The sequence below is a fragment of the Vipera berus genome (genome assembly GCF_964194415.1).
Source record: "Vipera berus genome assembly, chromosome: W".
Classification (NCBI taxonomy): Eukaryota; Metazoa; Chordata; class Lepidosauria; order Squamata; family Viperidae; genus Vipera; species Vipera berus.
In genome coordinates this window covers 55422643-55444530 of record NC_138210.1, presented here as the reverse complement: position 1 = coordinate 55444530, position 21888 = coordinate 55422643, and the positions used below count along the sequence as shown (strand labels likewise).

General features: G+C 47.5%; 1 protein-coding gene across 2 annotated transcripts in view; it reads left to right on the top strand.

The window, feature by feature from the left end:
• LOC308676223 (serine/threonine-protein kinase BRSK2-like) overlaps nt 1-21888 on the top strand; it is a gene marked incomplete at both ends in the record, with an annotated part of 73713 nt that overhangs the window by 29505 nt on the left and 22320 nt on the right. For both annotated transcript variants that reach the window (XM_081342023.1, XM_081342022.1), the window contains 5 exons: nt 2838-2923; nt 14186-14326; nt 17226-17342; nt 18514-18547; nt 20365-20433. In XM_081342023.1, coding sequence (XP_081198149.1) covers nt 2838-2923; nt 14186-14326; nt 17226-17342; nt 18514-18547; nt 20365-20433 — 447 coding nt within the window. The remainder of the gene's footprint in view (nt 1-2837; nt 2924-14185; nt 14327-17225; nt 17343-18513; nt 18548-20364; nt 20434-21888) is intronic.

Below are 21888 nucleotides of genomic sequence, written 5' to 3'. Positions count from 1 at the left end.
TTCGCTTAGCCACTGTAGTACTAATTTAACAAGTGCAGCAATTCATTTAACAACGGCATCAAGAGGGGTCGTAACAAATATTTCTCTTAGCAACAGAAATTTGGGGGCTCAATTGTGGTTGTAAGTTGAGGACTACCTGTACTTCCTTTTGGGTCTTGCTCCCTTGGGGTTTTGGCAGATCTGCCCCCCCCCCACTTCTGCCATTTCTCTTTGTGATGGAAGATCTTGCTCCTCCTCACCCCAAGCCTGGTGCTAAACTCTGCTTGTAAGGATCTTAAGTGGGACCTGTCAAGCACCAGTCAGGAATGCTTCAAATAAAACATACAGCTAATCCTCGACTTAAAACAGACCATTTAGTGACCATTCAAGGTTAGAACAGCAGTGGAAAAAGTGACGTGACCGTTTTTCACACTTATGACCTTTACAGCATCCCCATGATCATGTGATCAAAATTCAGATACTTGGCAACTGGTTCATATTTATGACTGTTGCTGGGTCCCAAGTCATGAGGTCACCATTTGCGAAGTGAAATCAACACTGAAGACCCAAATCAAAACAACAGCCACTTGTCCTTTAAAGTGTCCTATAACTGTCCTAACCATCGAAAGGTATACGACGTAACACATATTGAAGAATCAGCACATATCACTTGTTTTTGATACACAATAGTAATTTTAAAAGCCTCAAAAAAGCTTTAAAAGCTGCCTCAAATAGCAACTTTATCTATCGCAGCAGTGTGTGAAACTATACAGGTGGTCCTTGACTTACAACCATTCATTTAGTGATTGAAGTTACAATGGCACTGAAAAAAAGATTTATGACCATTTTCCACACTTAACGACCGTTGCAGCATTCCCATGGTCACTTGATCAAAATTCATATGCTTGGCAACTGGTTCATATTTAGGACCATTGCTGGGTCCCAAGTCATGAGATCACCCTTTGTGAACTTCTGACAAGTAAAATCAATGGGGAAGCCATGTTTATTTAGCAACCGGGTTACTGACTCACCAACTGCAGTGATTCCCTTAATAACTGTAGCAAGAAAGATCATAAAAATGGGGCAAAACTCACTTAACAAATGTCTCACTTAACAACAGAAATTTGGGACTCAATTGTGGCCGTAAGTTGAGGACTACCCAGGGCTTTTTTTCTCATAGAACGCTCAGAACGGAGTTCCAGCACCTTTTTTGGATGGATAGGCAAGGCAGGTTGTGTGAGTTCCAGCACCTTTTTCTTTTACAAAAAAAGCACTGGGACTACTTATAGTCTATCCCAGGGGTGTCAGACTGCCAGCCCACGGGCTGGATGCATCATCGCGAAACCGCGCCCACCCCATTGCCGGCAATGGCAAAAAAGTCGGTATACGTCGCGACATGTCACGTGACGTTGCGAGTTTGACACCCCTGATCTATTCCCTTCTGGAGCCAAGGCAGAAAGCAATGGCCATGAATGGCAGTGACCAAAGGAAGGAGGCTGGTGAAGCAGCCTGAAGTGACCAATAGGAGTTGGGGAAATCTTCCCCCTGTCTGCATCAGCGACCACGCTCTCAGTGAGGCATGGATGAAGCATATTGCCTGCCAATTATATTGGAAGAAGAGAGGGAAAATTGACTTTAAAACTAAAGCAACTTTACGCTGCTTCAGCTGTGGGTTGTGGGTAAGAGGACATGGTTTTATTAGAAAATAAAATTCCCCAGGGCATCTTTTGTGTCATGCTTAGAGAGAGGTGATGACAAACTTCAAGGGACACCTTCTCTGATAATGTGTCTCTAACTATTCCTTCAGGACAGTGATGGCAAACCTTTTAGAGACTGAGTGCCCAAACTGCAACCCAAAACCCACTTACAGTATGTATCGTCGGGTGCCGGGTGGGCGTGGCCCATTGGGTGGGTGTGGCCCATTGGATGAGTGTGGCTGTGGTAACGGCAGACTGGGTGGGACTAAAAAGTTCAATCAATCAATTCCAACTTTGCAAGATTTTTTTTTCCCGCGAGAAGTTGAAATTGATTGATTGATTGAACCTTTTTTTTCTTTTTTTTTTTTTTTGCACACGGTGGCGGAGGCCTAAAGTGAAACGGTTTTATAAAACCCAGCTGAAGGCCTGAGACTGGGGCAACGGTGTGCGTGCCCACAGAGAGGGCTCTGCGTGCCAGCTGTGGCACCCGTGCCATAGGTTCGCCACCACAGCTTCAGGATATTGTGGTTTCACAGGCTTGATGAATGCATCACCTGGCAGGACAACACAGCCACTCATGATTCAAAGAAATTATCATAAAACGAGGGAAAGGAAAAAAAACCCTGGCATATGAAGAAAACAGCAAAATAATGTAGTAGGGAATAAGTGACATGAATATGAACCAGTGGGAAAAATCCTTGTCTCCATCTGCTTCGAGCTCTGCATCCTAGGACACAAAGAGAATTTTTTTAATTGATTTATTTATTAAATTTATACCCCACCCACCTCACTGTGACTCCTCTTATCCCTGTATGTTATAAACACTTGGAATGGGACAAATCGCTGCAGCCAACTCGCCATGGCCAACACATAGTGGGACAACTTGCCCTGGCGGGGCAATTGAACAGTTCAGTGTAATTATTTAAAATAAATTAAAAAAATATTTTAATTTTTGTCATTCACATTTTAGTTTGTCCCTGGTTTTGCATCCCTTCTTTAATGATTCTATTCCACCATTTCTTTGATATTAGTGTAACTCTGGTCCCGGAGCGTCCCAAATGGCTGTGACTACTTGGCTGCGGCACGTTGGCTGCGGCAAGTTAAGCACGGCAAATTGTCAGAGACCCAAAAACACTTTCTCTCTTTTTTCTTCCACTGCAGGTGGAACGGGAAATTGCCATTCTGAAGTTGATTGAACACCCTCACGTACTCAAACTCCATGATGTCTACGAGAACAAAAAATACTTGTAGGTATTTATTTGCAGATCATCTCCCACTTGCAAATAGAACCCTGGATATTTACCTGCCAGAGTGAAATACAGGTAGTCCTCGACTTACAACAGTTCATTTAGTGACCACTCGAAGTTACAACGGCAGTGAAAAAAAGTGACTTCTGACTGATTTTCACACCTCACGACCGTCGTAGCATTCCCCGTGGTCACGTTATCAAAATTCAACCACTTGGCAACTGACTCATATTTATGAGGGTTGCCGTGTCCCTGGGTCATGTGATCAACTTTTGCGACCTTCTGACAAGCGAAGTCAATGGGGAAAGCCAGATTCACTTAGCAACCATGTGAATAAGAGCTGCAGTGATTCACTTAACAACTGTGGCAAGAAAGGGGGCAAAACGGGGCAAAACCTATTTAACAACTGTCTCACTCCGCAACAGAAATTTTAACCCCAATTGTGATCGTAAGTCGAAAACTACCTGTAGGTTCTTGATAGAAATGAGCCACATTCTAACCTGGAGTGTTGTAATCTCTTTTCGTGGATTTGCTTGCTAAGGATACTACGTTCAGGAAAAATGTGTAGCCTTCTTTCAAGTCATAGATGTACTTATAGAGATTATAACTCCAGACTTATAATCATACGAATGGATACATAAATACAATTACATGCAGACTAAAATCTACTAATAGCACAGACAACGTGAAAATTGTAGTTTGAGTTTAAAATGCCTTGCAAATAATTGCCACAGGCTACTGATTAATGTGATGAAACAGCCCTCGATTAGCACAATGCGTAAAGTCATTAAACCAGCCATCTTCCCCAATCACCGTGGTCAATGCCCCTCTCATGTTCTTAAGCACAATGTTGCCTGAGGCAAACCTACATGAGATACCACTCAGGTACTATTCTACCTTCCCAAAACCTTTTTCCTGATGTTTGACATTCTCGGGCTGTATAGAGAAGAGTAGGATTGGCCATTGAGGGTTGCTTCAACATTTGCCATGGGATAGTATCACTTCTACACTTGCAACAGAGTAGTTTAGCCGCGGGCTCAGAAGAAAGGGTAAAGCATCCATGGCTCTATTTATGAGGAACAGCTTGATATTCAGGAAGAACAGACAGAAGGCTCCCCTCACAGCTGGCCACCTCCTTAGCGTCTGTTGTCTGAGGCAGTGACCTCATCTATCTGAAGGTAGGGCCAGTTTTGGTACTTCTTCTTGAAGCCAGGCCAAGTTAAAGGGTGATAAACAATAGCCAAAGACGTGTGGTTTTACGGAGCTGTTCTGAAGTGAATGAATGAATGAATGAACCTTTATTGTCAAACTACAACCATGTGTACATTGAGATTGGCTGAGTGGACTCTTTAAGGCTTTCTTTCTCATTTCTCCCAAAACATTTATCAATCCAATTACCCCCCCCCCCTTCACTCCCAACAGATTGAGGCTACCCGCCACCCTCATCCTTGAATTTATCTGCTCTGTTATTTGAAGGGGGGGGAGAAGATAGAGGAAGACAGGAAATAACCATTTCCTCCAATTTTGCTAAAATAATTAAAATTCAAAAGCTTGGTTTTTGGAAAGGTGCAGGACCAATAAAAAAAGGGAAAGGGTTTGTGTTCCCATCTGCTTCTGAAATTCCTGGCACAAAGCGGTGGTTTCCTGGGTGGAAGATATCTATATTTCTCTTGGGTGTGAATGCTGCCAGAATGGCAGACCCACTGTGAGTTTCTCTCTCTCTCTCTCTCTCTCTCTCTCTCTCTCTCTCTCTCTCTCTCTCTCTCTCTCTCTCTCTCTCGCTCTCTCTCGCTCTCTCTCTCTCTGTGTGTGTGTGTGTGTGTGTGTGTGAGAGAGAGAGAGAGAGAGAGAGAGAGAAATTGCAGGATAGCTGTGCAGCATACCAGGCAGTGCCAGAGCACTCGTGTTCTCTCCACATAAGCTTTCTTTGTCATCCTCTCCTGAATCAATGGGAGGAGATATAAAGAGAGAGACAAAGCCATAGGATAAAGAGAATGCTGGAGGATTTAGCTTCCTTCTTCTGGGCTGATTGCACGTTAGGCAGTGTATTTACCTCTTGAGAGAGATCCTGTGGCTCAAGAGGTAAATACACTGCCTAACGTGCAATCAGCCCAGGTTCGAATCTCAGAAGGGTATGGCTGACTGATGAAGACTAATGAGTCAGAAATGCATTTCAGTCTCCCTTAATTCTTTGTTAGTAATTTACACACACACACACACACACACACACACACACACACACACACACACACACACACACACATATATACAGTATATATATATATATATATATATATATATATATATATATATATATATATATATATATATATATATATATATATATATGTGTGTGTGTGTGTGTGTGTGTGTGTGTGTGTGTGTGTGTGTATTAGGGCAGGGGTGTCCAAACTTTTTTCAAAGAGGGCCAGATTGGATGAAGTGAACATGCTGGAGGGCCGAACATTTTTCCAAACATTCTTTGAACAATTACAATTAAATGCAAATGAATTATTTTATGCCAAGTTAATTGCAAATGGCATACTTTTCATTTTATAACATAAGATCAACTGACAGCTGAGTTTTCACAATGTATTTTAAATAAATTTTAAAAAAAACTTACCTGCACTAATGTGAAGGGTGAAACTGATTCAATTCAATTCTCCGTGCTATAGTGTTACGAGCCAGGCAAATGTTGGCAAATGTTATTTGCTTTGACAAGGTCAAACTCTCTGGTAACAGCTCACACACTTCCACCACTTCACAAATTCTGCTAGGCCAGGGCCCTACCTACCCCTGTCCAGCTCCCCACATCCCAGCCCATAAAATGGCTGTGAAACACAGAATGCGCGCACGTGCACACACACACACACACACACACACACAGACACACCCGCCCTTCCCTGGACGTCGCCTTCGCCCAGGGGAGCCAGAGGGCTTCGAAGCCGGGGCAGCTCCGGCGGCAAAGAAGGCGCGCCCTCGCTGCACCGGCACAGACGCCGCACCAAGCCCGCGGCGGGGGGAGGAGCGTGGCGGTTCGGCCAGACAGGAAAAGGTGCGGGAAGCGGCCGCCGCCTGGTAACGGCGCCCGGGCTCACAACGTGGAGGCGGCGAGCAAGCACGCACTCAGGGCGAGGCGGCCGCGGTCCGGTGAGGGAAGAGCGCCGAGGGAGTGGCTGGCCGGGCTGCGCTGCTGCCGAGCAAAGCTCGGCCGGGGTGCCCGCTCTGCTCTGCCTGGCGCCAGCTCAGAGACTCCGCCCGCCAGGCCCTTCTCCCGCTCAGCCAGGCCAGGCGCGCACCGTCAGCCTCGCTGCACCGGCACAGACGCTGCGCCAAGCCCGGGGTGGGGGGGAGGAGCGCGGCGGTTCGGCCAGGCAGGAAAAGGTGCGGGAAGCGACCGCCGCCTGGTAACGGCGCCCGGGCTCACAACGTGGAGGCGGTGTAGCGAGGCTGACGGTGCGCGCCTGGCCTGGCTGAGCGGGAGAAGGGCCTGGCGGGCGGAGTCTCTGAGCTGGCGCCAGGCAGAGCAGAGCGGGCGCCCCGGCCGAGCTTTACTCGGCAGCAGCGCAGCCCGGCCGGCCACTCCCTCGGCGCTCTTCCCTCACTGGACCGCGGCCGCCTCGCCCTGAGCGCGCGCTTGCTCGCCGCCTCCACGTTGTGAGCCCGGGCGCTGTTACCAGGCGGCGGCCGCTTCCTGCACCTTTTCCTGCCTGGACGAACCGCCACGCGCTCAGCCAGGCCAGGCGCGCACCGTCAGCCTCGCTGCACCGGCACAGACGCCGCGCCAAGCCCGGGGCGAGGGGAAGGAGCGCGGCGGTTCAGCCAGGCAGCCGGCCCTTCAGCCCACCGGAGGAGCGGCAGATCGGCATGGCCGGAGTCGGGAAAGCCACTAGAAGGGGGAGGGGAGTCACCTCTCCCCGCCGGGGGGTCGCCCAGCCCGTCCCGGGAGGCTGACATTTCTGCAGCCGAAAAAGTCGTCTCGGATTCCATGGCGGAAGGTCACCCCCGGGACTCCAGCGCCAGGCAGGGCTGAGAGGGGGGGGGAGAGAAAGGGAGGGAAGGAGACAGGGAGGAGAAAGGACGAATGGGGGGAGGGAGGGAAGGAGAAAGAGAGAAGGAAGGAAGGAAGGAAGGAAGAAGAGAGAATGGAGGCAGGAGAGAGGAAGAAGAAAGACAAAAGAGAGAGAGAGAGAGAGAGAGAGAGAGAGAGAGAAAGAAAGAAAGAAAGAAAGAAAGAAAGAAAGAAAGAAAGAAAGAAGAAAGAAAGAAAGAAAGAAAGAAAGAAAGAAAGAAAGAAAGAAAGAAAGAAAGAAAGAAAGAAAGAAAGAAAGAAAGAAATCGGAGGCATGGACAGACTCCACTCCAGGCTCCGGGGCCACCGCCACGGAATGCCCAGCCTCGGGGGGGAGTCTTCTGCAGGCGCGCCCTGGCCCCCTCCCCTCCCCTCCCTCCCTCCCGCGGCCCGTCCCCAAGGCGGCGCCCGCGGGTCCCCGGACTCACAGCGCGCAGAGGGCGAAGGCGCCGGCCACGCTCTCGCTGTCGCGCACCAGGAAGCTGCCGGCCCGCCCGGCCCACACCAGCAGCTACTCGGCCGCCGCCCGGCTCAGGTCCTTGTGGTACCAGAGCGGCCAGCCCGGCACCGCCGGAGCCACCGCGCCCGGGAGCCCCAGCGCCGCCGGAGCCGCCGCCATGGGCAGCCGCGGCGCGCAGGGAAGGTGCTCAGCGGGACGGGCGGGCAGGCCGAGACCCCCGCCGGCCACCCCCGCCTCGCCCACAGCGCCGCATGGCCCGACCGGAGACCCCCGGCCGCTCAGGGCATGCCCGGCCCAGCGGCTCCTCCTCTGGGCTGCGCTCCGGCCGGGATGAGGGCGTGATCCGCTCTCCGCGCACTTCCCCTGCGCACTGGAGCCGCCCCGGGCCCCGAGCAGGCCTGGCGGAGGAGGAGGAGGCGGAGGAAGCCGCGTGGAGCCCCGGAGCCTGGCTGGCGGGGTGGGGGCGGCAGCTGGGCCGACCTGCGCTTCCTGGGGCGGCCCCTTGGCGGGGGAGGCGGGAGCAGCTCCCGAAGGGGCGGCCCTCAATCAGAAGGGAGGGCCGTGGGAGGGCCGCATTTACATACAGCAGGGAGGGCTGTTGAGGGCCGTATTAAACCACCCCGCCGGCCGCAAATGGCCCGCGGGCCGGACTTTGGACATGCCTGTATTAGGGGTTAAATTGGGGAGAGGGATTATTAAATTTCAGAGTTCTCCCTACAGACCAAAGTTTTTTTCCTTTGACCAGAATTTGTTCAGTTAATTAGCCAAATATGTAGATCCAAATGATCCCTGGAAAAGCAAATGCCATATGAATCGGTCCACCCATCTCCCTGCCCTACTGGACATTTACATTTTTAGAAGATTGTTCCCTTTTGGTTGATGTAAAAGCAAATGGAGAACCATTTCGGTGCAGTGTTTAATGCAGCAGACTGGGAGACAATAAGTTCTAGTCCCTCTTCATACACAAAACCAACTGAGTGACCTGGGGCCAGTCATTTTTTCTCAGCCCTAGGAAGGTGGCAATGGCAAACGATTTCCAAAAAGCCTTGCCAAGGAAACCCTAGCGACATGTCCGGGCAATCTCTGAGAATCTGACTCGATTGAATGGAATAAAAAAAAGAGCAAAATGCCTTCAGCATCTCTTTGTTGGAAAGTATACCTCTGAGTCCATTATCTAGGGCAACTACGGCCCCCATGCTGTCTCAGGAATTCTGGGAGTTGAAGTCCAAAGGTTGTAAAGGGGCCATAATTGCCCACCTTAGTTCTAGGGTCTGTTAGTTTGAAATGATCCCAGCTACTCGAGAAGAAGGACCAGGCTAAGCAAGGAGTGTTCTGTGGGAGGAGGCCAGTAGCATTTGGGTGAATTTATGCTTTTAACTGGTCTTGTCCCCTAGGGGAGCCATTTCTGAATGGGAAATCCTAGCAAGCATTTTGTGACAGCACCCCCCACACAGCATGTTCTTCTGAAAATTCTCAGCATCAAATTCCAGCCCTCAAATTTTGGGGAACCTTGAGATAGGGTGGCAGGCTGCAGGCTCATCTAGTTGAAGCTAAGCAGGTCCCTTAAGGAAGGGGTAGGCAAACTTGGTTTTTTTATGACTCGTGGACTTCAACTACCAGAATTCCTGAGCCAGCATGGCTCAGCATGGAAACCTCTCCCTTCCCCTCAGTATGGCTGGTTCAGGAATTCTGGGAGCTGAAGTCCACGAGTCATAAAAGAACCAAGGTGCAAGTGGAACTGCCTGCCACTTCTGCGGTCTGGGTCTGAACTGGGCCATGGCCCAAGGGTTGGGGACCTCTGCGTTAAGGAGGAGAAGAAGGAGATTCCCCTGGAACCTCATTTAGGACTGCAGAACACGATTCAAGAGAGAGGTGATCCCAAGGCTGCAACCCACCGGGAAAGACGTACATGTGTGGAGGGTCCTTGAAATTAACACGTTCTCTTCATCAAAAAATAAAAATAAAAAATGACTACATAGTGAGAAACTCAGACAACTATATAATTAAGTTTTCTATCTTAGGCACCCAGGTAATTTTGTTTGACTATTTTATATGAATTGTTCAGTATCAGCAGAATCTGTGGACTTTTGCAAGGTTCAAAGGTAAAAATAGACAGATGGCTCCCTTAAAATACCATCAGTTAAAAAAAAAAGGATTTTTTGAAAAGTATTTCCAGCTTTCATTTTAAGTCATGTAACTCTCACTGGCTCGAGGTGCATTTTAACACAGCCAATGGTTTTCAAAGCTATGCTAGAGTCTTTACATATATATATTGTTATTATTAAAATAAACATTTATTTATTTTATTCATAAAAATTCAGTCAAATAACATTGAGAATGCCACATTTCAGGTTCAATTTTGATATGTCTCTAACTCTATTTTATTATTATTATTATTATTATTATTATTATTATTATTATTATTATTATTATTATTATTACTACTACTACTACTACTACTACTACTACTACTACTACTACTATTTTAATTCTTGAAAATTCTCTCTTAATCATAATCCTCGCTACTTATTTACTCCCCTGGAAGTTTAATTGACTTTAATGGGAGTGATTCCCTGTATACCAGGGGTGTCCAAACTTTTTTCAAAGAGGGCCAGATTGGATGAAGTGAACATGCTGGAGGGCCGAACATTTTTCCAAACATTCTTTGAACAATTACAATTAAATGCAAATGAATTATTTTATGCCAAGTTAATTGCAAATGGTATACTTTTCATTTTATAACATAAGATCAACTGACAGCTGAGTTTTCACAATGTATTTTAAATAAATTTTAAAAAAACTTACCTGCACTAATGTGAAGGGTGAAACTGATTCAATTCAATTCTCCGTGCTATAGTGTTACGAGCCAGGCAAATGTTGGCAAATGTTATTTGCTTTGACAAGGTCAAACTCTCTGGTAACAGCTCACACACTTCCACCACTTCACAAATTCTGCTAGGCCAGGGCCCTACCTACCCCTGTCCAGCTCCCCACATCCCAGCCCATAAAATGGCTGTGAAACACAGAATGCGCGCACGTGCACACACACACACACACAGACACACCCGCCCTTCCCTGGACGTCGCCTTCGCCCAGGGGAGCCAGAGGGCTTCGAAGCCGGGGCAGCTCCGGCGGCAAAGAAGGCGCGCCCTCGCTGCACCGGCACAGACGCCGCACCAAGCCCGCGGCGGGGGGAGGAGCGTGGCGGTTCGGCCAGACAGGAAAAGGTGCGGGAAGCGGCCGCCGCCTGGTAACGGTGCCCGGGCTCACAACGTGGAGGCGGCGAGCAAGCACGCGCTCAGGGCGAGGCGGCCGTGGTCCGGTGAGGGAAGAGCGCCGAGGGAGTGGCTGGCCGGGCTGCGCTGCTGCCGAGCAAAGCTCGGCCGGGGTGCCCGCTCTGCTCTGCCTGGCGCCAGCTCAGAGACTCCGCCCACCAGGCCCTTCTCCCGCTCAGCCAGGCCAGGCACGCACCGTCAGCCTCGCTGCACCGGCACAGACGCTGCGCCAAGCCCGGGGTGGGGGGGGAGGAGCGCGGCGGTTCGGTCAGGCAGGAAAAGGTGCGGGAAGCGACCGCCGCCTGGTAACGGCGCCCGGGCTCACAACGTGGAGGCGGTGTAGCGAGGCTGACGGTGCGCGCCTGGCCTGGCTGAGCGGGAGAAGGGCCTGGCGCGCGGAGTCTCTGAGCTGGCGCCAGGCAGAGCAGAGCGGGCGCCCCGGCCGAGCTTTGCTCGGCAGCAGCGCAGCCCGGCCGGCCACTCCCTCGGCGCTCTTCCCTCACTGGACCGCGGCCGCCTCGCCCTGAGCGCGCGCTTGCTCGCCGCCTCCACGTTGTGAGCCCGGGCGCCGTTACCAGGCGGCGGCCGCTTCCTGCACCTTTTCCAGCCTGGCCGAACCGCCTCGCGCTCAGCCAGGCCAGGCGCGCACCGTCAGCCTCGCTGCACCGGCACAGACGCCGCGCCAAGCCCGGGGCGAGGGGAAGGAGCGCGGCGGTTCGGCCAGGCAGCCGGCCCTTCAACCCACCGGAGGAGCGGCAGATCGGCATGGCCGGAGTCGGGAAAGCCACTAGAAGGGGGAGGGGAGTCACCTCTCCCCGCCGGGGGGGTCGCCCAGCCCGTCCCGGGAGGCTGACATTTCTGCAGCCGAAAAAGTCGTCTCGGATTCCATGGCGGAAGGTCACCCCCGGGACTCCAGCGCCAGGCAGGGCTGAGAGGGGGGGGGAGAGAAAGGGAGGGAAGGAGACAGGGAGGAGAAAGGACGAATGGGGGGAGGGAGGGAAGGAGAAAGAGAGAAGGAAGGAAGGAAGGAAGGAAGGAAGGAAGGAAGGAAGAAGAGAGAATGGAGGCAGGAGAGAGGAAGAAGAAAGAGAAAAGAGAGAGAGAGAGAGAGAGAGAGAAAAAGAAAGAAAGAAAGAAAGAAAGAAAGAAAGAAAGAAAGAAAGAAAGAAAGAAAGAAAGAAAGAAAGAAAGAAAGAAAGAAAGAAATCGGAGGCATGGACAGACCCCGCTCCAGGCTCCGGGGCCGCCGCCACGGAATGCCCAGCCTCGAGGGGAGTCTTCTGCAGGCGCGCCCTGGCCCCCTCCCCTCCCCTCCCTCCCGCGGCCCGTCCCCAAGGTGGCGCCCGCGGGTCCCCGGACTCACAGCACGCAGAGGGCGAAGGCGCCGGCCACGCTCTCGCTGTCGCGCACCAGGAAGCTGCCGGCCCGCCCGGCCCACACCAGCAGCTACTCGGCCGCCGCCCGGCTCAGGTCCTTGTGGTACCAGAGCGGCCAGCCCGGCACCGCCGGAGCCCCCGCGCCCGGGAGCCCCAGCGCCGCCGGAGCCGGAGCCGCCACCATGGGCAGCCGCGGCGCGCAGGGAAGGTGCTCAGCGGGACGGGCGGGCAGGCCGAGACCCCCGCCGGCCACCCCCGCCTCGCCAACAGCGCCGCATGGCCTGACCGGAGACCCCTGGCCGCTCAGGGCATGCCCGGCCCAGCGGCTCCTCCTCTGGGCTGCGCTCCGGCCGGGATGAGGGCGCGATCCGCTCTCCGCGCACTTCCCCTGCGCACTGGAGCCGCCCCGGGCCCCGAGCAGGCCTGGCGGAGGAGGAGGAGGAGGCGGAGGAAGCCGCGTGGAGCCCCGGAGCCTGGCTGGCGGGGTGGGGGCGGCAGCTGGGCCGGCCTGCGCTTCCTGGGGCGGCCCCTTGGCGGGGGAGGCGGGAGCAGCTCCCGAAGGGGCGGCCCTCAATCAGAAGGGAGGGCCGTGGGAGGACCGTGGGAGGACTGCATTTACATACAGCAGGGAGGGCTGTTGAGGGCCGTATTAAACCACCCCGCGGGCCGCAAATGGCCCGCGGGCCGGACTTTGGACATGCCTGCTGTATACTGACATGTCAGTCTTTGGAATTCAGTCCCAGCAACACTGCAGAATTTCAAATTAACATTCAAATTAAACTCGCCTAACCGTGTTCCAACTGAGGAACAGACTGCTGTCCCAATGGAAAGCTCTTTCTTATCAAAAACAGCACATGACTGTACTATGTGGAACTGCCAAAGGTGAAAGTCATGCTCATGCACAGGTAATCCTTGACTTATGACCAGTCGCTTAATAAACCGTTCAATGTTACGGTGGATTCCAAAAATGGAACCAATTATCTGGTTTATGAATTTCTGATGTCTGGCCCCAGCCCCTTCCATAAAACAATTGACCAGCAGCAGCCTGCACTTACAGATGTTTGCAGCACCCTATGCCTATGGTCATGTGACTGAGTTTACAACATTTTTGCTGGAAATCAGGGTTTGCTTCTGGCTTCTGGAGAAACCACCTCACAGTGATCTCAAAGGTGATTTTTCAAAAGGCAGCTGGACTGTTCTTTCCTTGAGGAAGAAGAACAAAACATTTTGTTTCTCATTTTTATTCCATTCCATCCCACCCCTAACCCCCCGATCACAACTGATGAAGCATCTTTTTCCTCAAAGGAAAAAACAGTCCAGTCGCCTTTCGAAAAATCACCTTTGAGACAACTGACCTGGATGACTGGGAATCTCTACATACACCTCATAGCAGACAAATGGGTTTGCTTAACGACAGTGGCATTCGCTTAACAACCTTAGCGTTCGCTTAAGGACTACCGCAAAAGAGGTCCGAAAACCGGGTCCAGTCACGTGTTGACCTGCTTTACGTCCATCATGGATTACGACTGAAATTGTGGACTCAATTACGGTCATAAGTTGAGGATTAACTGTATTTTGCTGCCTGTTCAGGAAACACTTTCTAGAAAGCCAAGGCCAGGCCGTCCTTTGATCAGAGCACACAGCTGCCACCCAGCCACCCATGTACAGCTAACTTCACACAATATTTATTAAACAGAAGTCTTTCCTATTAAAAAAAACAAAAAACAATGTAGTCATGGCTTGAATCAGCTCTGCTTGTTCTCTGTTTGGGGCTGTGTAACAGTTGGTGATTCAATCATGGTAAAACAATATAAAATATTTTGAATTCTTCATCTTCTCCACACACACACACACACACACCCCACACACACACCCTTCTCTTTCCCTTTTTTACCTCTCAAGATCAAAGTGTTACCTCTCTCTTTCTCTCTTTAATTTTCTTTGCAAAGAAAATGGTTTTTCCTTGGTTGAAATGGATTCTGGGTTTGCTTCCCATGGTGGTCCGATGGATTTTCAATTTCTTTTTAATTGTTGTCCTTGCTTCTTAGTCATGCTGTCTCTGGACTTCTAATGTGTTAGGTACCTCGTCCTGGAACACGTCTCAGGAGGCGAACTTTTCGATTACCTGGTGAAGAAAGGCCGTCTGACCCCCAAGGAAGCCAGGAAGTTTTTCCGACAAATTGTCTCAGCTTTGGATTTCTGCCATAGCTATTCTATATGGTGAGCTGACTGTTGTGTTATTATGAGCTGGTTACAATATCTCATTTTGTTCCTGCAGGAAAAGAAAGAAAAACATTTTTTCTTGAGGGGTTTATTTCTCTCTATTGTTTGGGGGAGTTTTCTCTTCCCCCCCCCCTTTGTTATTTGTGTTCTATTGATTTTTTTATTATTATTGTGTCTGTAGTTTTTATGCTACCGGCCACTTTGAATTACAGTATCATTGATAAAGAAAATCAATACTTATTATAGTAATTATTGTTCCTTCTCCCATCCCTGCGTCCTATTGATAATTGAAATGCCAATTGACTCTTTATTAAAGAACATCTTTCCCTAGGTCACCAGCTGATTTCCTCATCTTTTGATCATAGCTTGATATATAAAAAAATTGGGAGTGGTTGCTTTTTCTAACAAAATGTAATATCTAATAAATGCAGTGCTTTCCAGACTTCCATAGTTTAAGTCCCATCCAGTTGAAGTTCTAAAGACTTCATTAACATTTCAATAACATAACATAACAACAACAACAACAGTAGTAGTAATAATAAAGTTGGAAGGGACCTTGGAGGTCATCTAGTCCAACCCCCTGCTCAGGCAGGAAATCCTATACCATTTCAGACAAATGGCTGTCCAGTCTCTTCTTAAAAACTTCCATTTGTTGGAGCATTCACAGCTTCTGGAGGCAGGTTGTTCCACTGGTTAATTGTTCTAACTGTCAGGAAGTTTCTCCTTAGTTCTAGGTTGCTTCTCTCCTTGACTAGTTTCCATCCGTTGCTTCTTGTCCTGCCTTCAGGTGCTTTGGAGAATAGCTTGACTGCCTCTTCTTTGTGGCAGCCCCTGAGATATCGGAACACTGCTATCATGTCACCCCTCGTTCTTCTCTTCATTAAACTAGACATACTCAATTCCAGCAGCCGTTCCTTATATGTTTTATGCTCCAGTCCCCTAATCATCTTTGTTGCTCTTCTCTGTACTCTTTCTAGAGTCTCAACATCTTTTTTACATCATGGTGACTAAAACTGGATGCAGAATTCCCAGTGTGGCCTTACCAAGACATTGTAAAGTGGTATTAACACTTCACGTGAACTTGATTCTATCCCTCTGTTAATGTAGCCTAGCACTGTGTTGGCTTTTTTGGCAGCTGCAGCACACTGCTGCCTCATATTTAAGTGATTGTCCACTAGGACTCTGAGATCCCTCTCGCTTTTCGTACATCCCATTCATGACTTCTTGTCAGGCTCCTGGGAACCAAGAATGACACATGGAGTTACTTCTGAGTAATTTTCTTTCTTGTTCCTCACTTGTAGGCAGAAGTCTTGCCAAACTAAAGCAACTATTTACATCTCTATAGATATACTCTGGGAATCACTAGGGAGGAATCTTCTTAACTCTCTTCCTTGCTACCAAACTCATCATGTATCCCTCTGGAATTTAGCCCCTCCCTCCTGGGAATCCAGACTACATTCCACTACACTTCTAAATCCCATCTGTGGAGTTTGTGCCATTGGCTGGGAATCACTGTTGTGCTAGCAGATGCACATCAAGCTTCATTTCAAGCACAGGAACAAGAACCAGTAGATAACAAGTTCTCTTAGACCATCTCCGCTCACATCATCGGACATGTTTTGCATCTGCTTGTTGCTCATAGGCTATCAATCAAATCATGGAGAAGATGAAATGCCATCTTCTTGATGGCCCCACAGTTCTACATTCCCATCCTGGTTGAATTAGATCTCGCTTGTTTGGTATAGGCATCTATGTAAGCTTTGAAGTCGCCTCTATTCCTGGCTTCATTTAATTAAGGATATACATACATACATACATACATACATACTTTAACCTTGTTTATTAGATAATTTCAGTTGACTCATGTTGCTTTGTAAAAACATATCTCTGAAATGTGGGTTATACACTGTTTTGAATTTATGAATAAATCTTTGGAAAGAATATTAGCATACAACCCATCAGAGACAAAAGTTTTCCAAACCAATAAATTTAGTAAAATCACAGTTCTAGTTTGCAGCTTCATTGAGGAGGAAGAATAAATGAGAGGTTGAAATGAGCTAACTGGGCACTCTTGGGATTAATACTTTAAGAAATTGTTAATCCAAATACATCAGACTGCACGGCTTGTTCTATCCATAGAGAATCCTGTTGACTTTTAATGATCCCCCGCCCCCAAAATTAGCAAGGGAATCTAGTGAAATACAGTGAAATATCTGATGTATCAAGGGTATGTTGGCAAGCTAACAGCCTTTGACTGTGTTCATGTGACATTCCAATACAGAGCTACCAAATCTGAGTTGCAAAACTCTCGACCGCCACACTTTCTGCTATTTAATATTGTTTAATATCTTAATATAAATCTAAATCTGGTAGCCCTACCCAAACTCATGCTTTTCTTCCCCACGGTTTCCTAAATTTACCAAATTTTATTGGATCATGCGACATAATAGACCATTAACATAAATTATAATACAGATTCGCATGATGCATTAGGATAAACTGAGTTCATTAGTTGTCAACATTGTTATGCAAACAATGTCTTATTCCACTGGGTTCAAATAATGCTAAAGAACATGAGAATGGTTGAGCTCCTTGAGTCTCAATAGATTTCATAATTGTGGAGCCACGTCATATAATATTCAGTAGAGCACTTGCGTACCACTTAAGCAAACAAAAAAACCAACCCCTTAATCTGTACTTCAGCAGTGCTTAAAGTGTGTGTGTGGGGGGAAGGAAATACTTAATACTGATCCAATATCCCCCCACTGGGTTGAGAGCTATTCATATAATAACTTCAAGGGATTTAGTGGTACAAGTTCATGCATGTTTGTGTATGTGCATGCCCATGTGCTGTGCCACTGATTAATCTCCATGGGTTTTATTTGGACCCCTTCAGCCACCGAGACTTGAAACCTGAGAATTTATTGCTGGATGAGAAGAACAACATTCGGATTGCAGATTTCGGCATGGCCTCCCTGCAGGTCGGAGATAGCCTGCTGGAAACAAGTTGTGGGTGAGCCATCCTCAAAACCGAGTCTTGCTGGTCTGTGATGCTGAGAGAGGTGGGAGGAAGTCAGCCACAGGGCTCCTTGCATTGGTTGATTCACACATTATTGTGTGAATACCAGTGTGTTCAATGTAGTGGACATGTAAAAAATGAAATGGGAAAGAGAGGCATGTCCGGGAACCTAGGTAAGCTGTTCCTTGACTTCAGATGGAAATATGTCTTGCTGTCACACATTATTGTTATTGTCATTGAAATGTAAATGAATCAGAAATATCTGCTGTTACTTTATATTTGAAATGTGAATTGCTCCTTTGCTTGCAAGTGGAGAGGAAAATTCATCAAATATCTGCTATATGCAGGACACAAGCAGTTTTCCCTCAGTGACAATATAAATCTTATCTTCTTGGATGTGGCAAGTCTTTACAGAACATCCTCCCGTTTAACTCCAAATTTTATGGGTTTATTAACATACGCAGGAGATGGGATTTAGCCAACAGATGTAGCCAACTGCACCAACCATGGCTCCTTTGTGCCAATGATGGCACTTTTTTCTTAAAACAAATGACATCTGTTGAGGAAGTTGATTCTGTAGTGACAGAATCCCTACCAAGATTTTCCCTCCCCCTCACAGCTATAATTTCCTTTTAAAAAGTCATTCCCACAATTCCTAATTGTGTAAATGTCAAGTTTAGCCTGGTCTTCAGATTTCCATGTTAAAAGATAGGAATTTCATTTGATGGCTGCCTTTGACCTCAAAGAAAGGACATATATGTCTCTAGCGGGGAGGAAAAAAAGATTCCCCCCCCATTTCTAGAAATGTGGGGAAGTTGCTGAAGAAGCCACTTGTGCTAGATGTGGAATGGCCTAGAGCGGTCTTCTTCGAACCACATGGGATTGACTACAATTCCCAGAATTCCCATCTAGCAGGATCATTGGCCACTCCCAAATTGACTTGAGGATGCCAAGGAAGGTTTGTCCTGGTGCCTGAAACCCACCAAACATCTCAGTCAAGGATTTCCACAACCCATCCTAGACTGGGGAGGGTTAGTATATCTCGCAGGCTTCTCTTCACATGCTTGTTGAACCCATGGCCCTGTGGGTTAGCTTTCTTTGGCGTTTCACTCTTCCTATCTCTCTGTCTTTCTCTTTCTTTTCTGCCCTCAATGCTGGGCTGCAGTTCTCCTCACTATGCATGTCCAGAGGTGATCAAGGTAAGGATTCAGGCCTAGTGCCCTCCCCTTATCTTTTTTGGTATCTGATTTCCCCCCTCCCCGCTTGTCCAATGGATCAGGGCACGGAGCCCCTCAAAATCTGCTTTATCTTCCCTCAATTGGCCCCTCAATTGGAACAATTTGCTTCAAGAATACATTCAATGGGAAAGATAGTTGCAAGAGAAATTATGGGAAGCAGCAGTTAGAGGGAGTAAGGTTAAGTTATACATTGATATGATATATGATATATGATATATGATATGAGATATACATATCAGAAAAGGGTAACTTGTGGCCATCCATCCAGAACTACAACTCCCAGCATCCATCCTTCACCATTAGGACTGCTGGGAGTTTTAAGTTAAAAATATCCGGAGGGTCCCCCAGATTGTAAAGATGAGCATACCTAAGTTTCACAGCATGACACAATATCTCAGACAACTCAAACAAATATTTTTAATAATTTAAATAAAATATATTTGTTTGAGTTGCAATGCACCCGAAGAACAAACGTAGAAGGTAGAAACTAAATCTTTTTTAAAGTAATACAGGTAGTCTTTGAATTGTGACTATAATTGAGCCTGGAATTAGAGTCATAAGTCACACCAGTCATTAAGCAGGTCACCGTATGACCGTGCCTGATTTTACAATTTTTTTCCGGTGGTTGTTAAGGGAATACATAGTCCACAATGGGCCTTTTTTGTTCAAACCAGAAGTAAATACCTCTTTCCGACAGAAAACTATTGTAAATTTCTGTTATGTAACAGTGGGACTCTGCAAATGGCTTTAAATGCAAGTTGCCAAGTGCCCAGAATGCGATTGCATGACTGCAGGGGGTGGTGACTGTCAGAACTTTGAATCCATCAAAAATTCAACCTGTTATAAATCAAGGACGACCTGTAATCAAATTCTTTTAATTATTCTAATGAGCTTGTACATATATACGTACTTTCATGCACTGTGTGTGTGTGTGTGTGTGTGTGTGTGTGTGTGTGTACGCGGTGGCTCAGTGGGTTAGGATGCTGAGCTTGTCAATCAGAAGGTCGGCAGTTTGGCGGGTCGAATCCCGAGTGCCGCGTAACAGAGTGAGCGCCTGTTACTCGTCCCAGCTTCTGCCAACCTAGCAGTTCGAAAGCACGTAAAAATGCAAGTAGAAAAATAGGGACCACTACGGTGGGAAGGTAACAGCGTTCCGTGCGCCTTTAAAATCTGGCCCAGAAGATTTATACTGCTTTCCTTCTCCCAGCTAGTAAGAATATTTTGAAGTTAGAGGAAAGAAACTGTCCATTCTCAAGAACATTGCTGGGGATCTCAATTCTCCGTGTTCAAGTTTGTGTGATTGTTTATGTATGTTTGGGCTGAAATTCAGATTCTGCTGGGCAAGGACACTATCCCAATTTTAAAAAAAATACAGGAAAAGCCAGTGGCAGGAAGTTGGAGGAAAAGAAATCTCCAGATCCACATTAGAACACATGGATTTCCAAGGAATGTCAACCTAATATATTGTGATAACATTTTGCAAACTCTCCTCAGTCAGAAAGTAAAGTTTCCCCTGAGTATCTGGAGGTGTCTTCCCCTTATCTGTCTTCCCAAATGGGACACAGTGAAGAACAACTATCATTTTAGGGTTGTTGTTTTTTTTAATTTCATGCTATAACCCAGTAATAGTTATCCCCCTTTGCAGTTGCTCTTAATGCTTGGGGGGGAAAAACCTCCCGCCCTCACTTCTGATTTATTTTTCATTGTTTCCTGAAATCTTCTCCCTTACCTCCCCAAACCAATTATCAAGCTCCCAATCTCTGCTTCTTGCTCTTTAGGGGGAGAAGTATGACGGACGTCGCGCAGACATGTGGAGTTGTGGTGTCATCCTCTTCGCCCTCCTGGTGGTAAGCTTCTCCCAAGAATTTTTGCTTACTCCTGGCAGGGAGCATTTAACACCAACACCAACACCCCATTTAGTTCTACTGTCTTCTCCCCAAGGGATCCATTTAGAGCAGGGGTGGGGAACTGTGGCCCTTTTATGACTTATGGACTTCAACTCCCAGAATTCCTTGAGCCAGCCACAAAGGGGCCATAATTCCCTTCCTCTGATTTAGACTAACATTTTTATATTTCATAAACAAACATTGAAATGCAAACTTGCATAAGGGGGGGTGGGGGAAGACAGATAATAGGACAAGTTAAAAAGCGTCCTCCCCAAATTACCACCAATATAAAACAAAAGTTTCCTCCAACTTTTTCAGCACAGAGATAATAATACAGCAACCTTTCTCTAATTTAAATTATTCAATATTTAAATTTATCTTACAATGCTAATAGTCAACATTCTAGAAAACCAATATTCATATTATGTATTCTTCTCCTAATTTTAATCTTAACTGTGAGAGGGATCTAGAAGTCCTAGTGGACAATCACTTAAGTATGAGCCAGCAGTGTGCTGCAGCTGCCAAAAAAACCAGTGCAGTCCTTGGCTGCATCCACTGAGGGATAGTATCAAGGTCATGTGAAGTGTTAATATCGCATATACAGTACTACACCGGTAAGGCCATACTTGAAATATCACATCCAGTTTTGATTACCATGATACAAAAAAGATGTTGAAACTCTACAAAAGAGCATAGAGAAGAGCAACAAAGATGATTAAGGGACTGGAGGCTAAAACATACAGATGAATGGTTGCAGGAACTGGTTATGTCTGGTCTAACAAAGATAAGGACGGTGGAGTGACTTGATAGCAGTCTTCCAATATTTGAGGCGCTGTCACATATTGACAGAAGAGGGGGTTGACCTATTCTCCAAAACTCTTGAGGGCAGGACAAGAAGTATAGGATGGAAACTTACCAAAGAGAGATCCAAGCTCCAAAGAGATCCAAAAGAGAAATTTCCTGACGGTGGAAATGGCTTGCCTCCAGAAGTTGTGGGTGCTGGAGGTTTTTAAAATGAGATTGGTCAACCATTTGTCTGGAATGGTATAGGGTCTCCTACTTGAGCAGGGGGTTGGACTAGAAGACCTCCAAGGTCCCTCCCAACTCTGAATAACCATATATTTTTAATTAACCACAATATTTCTCTAGTCAAATCTGAGTTGATCCTCAAATTCCAGACTCCAAAGTTGATTTTTCTGTTTATCGTGTAAGAAATCCCAACTGTGGTCTCCAAAGCGCAAGGCCAACCCGTTTGACCCCTGAGGCAAGACATCCAACTGTGTGCATTATTTTTATTAACAGGTTGAGGCAAACCAAATCAATTACCTGAGACTGGATGATCTCTAATACTGTGGCAGCACGTTGTCACTGAGAATATTTATTTATTTATTTATTTTATTTATTTTAATTCCATTT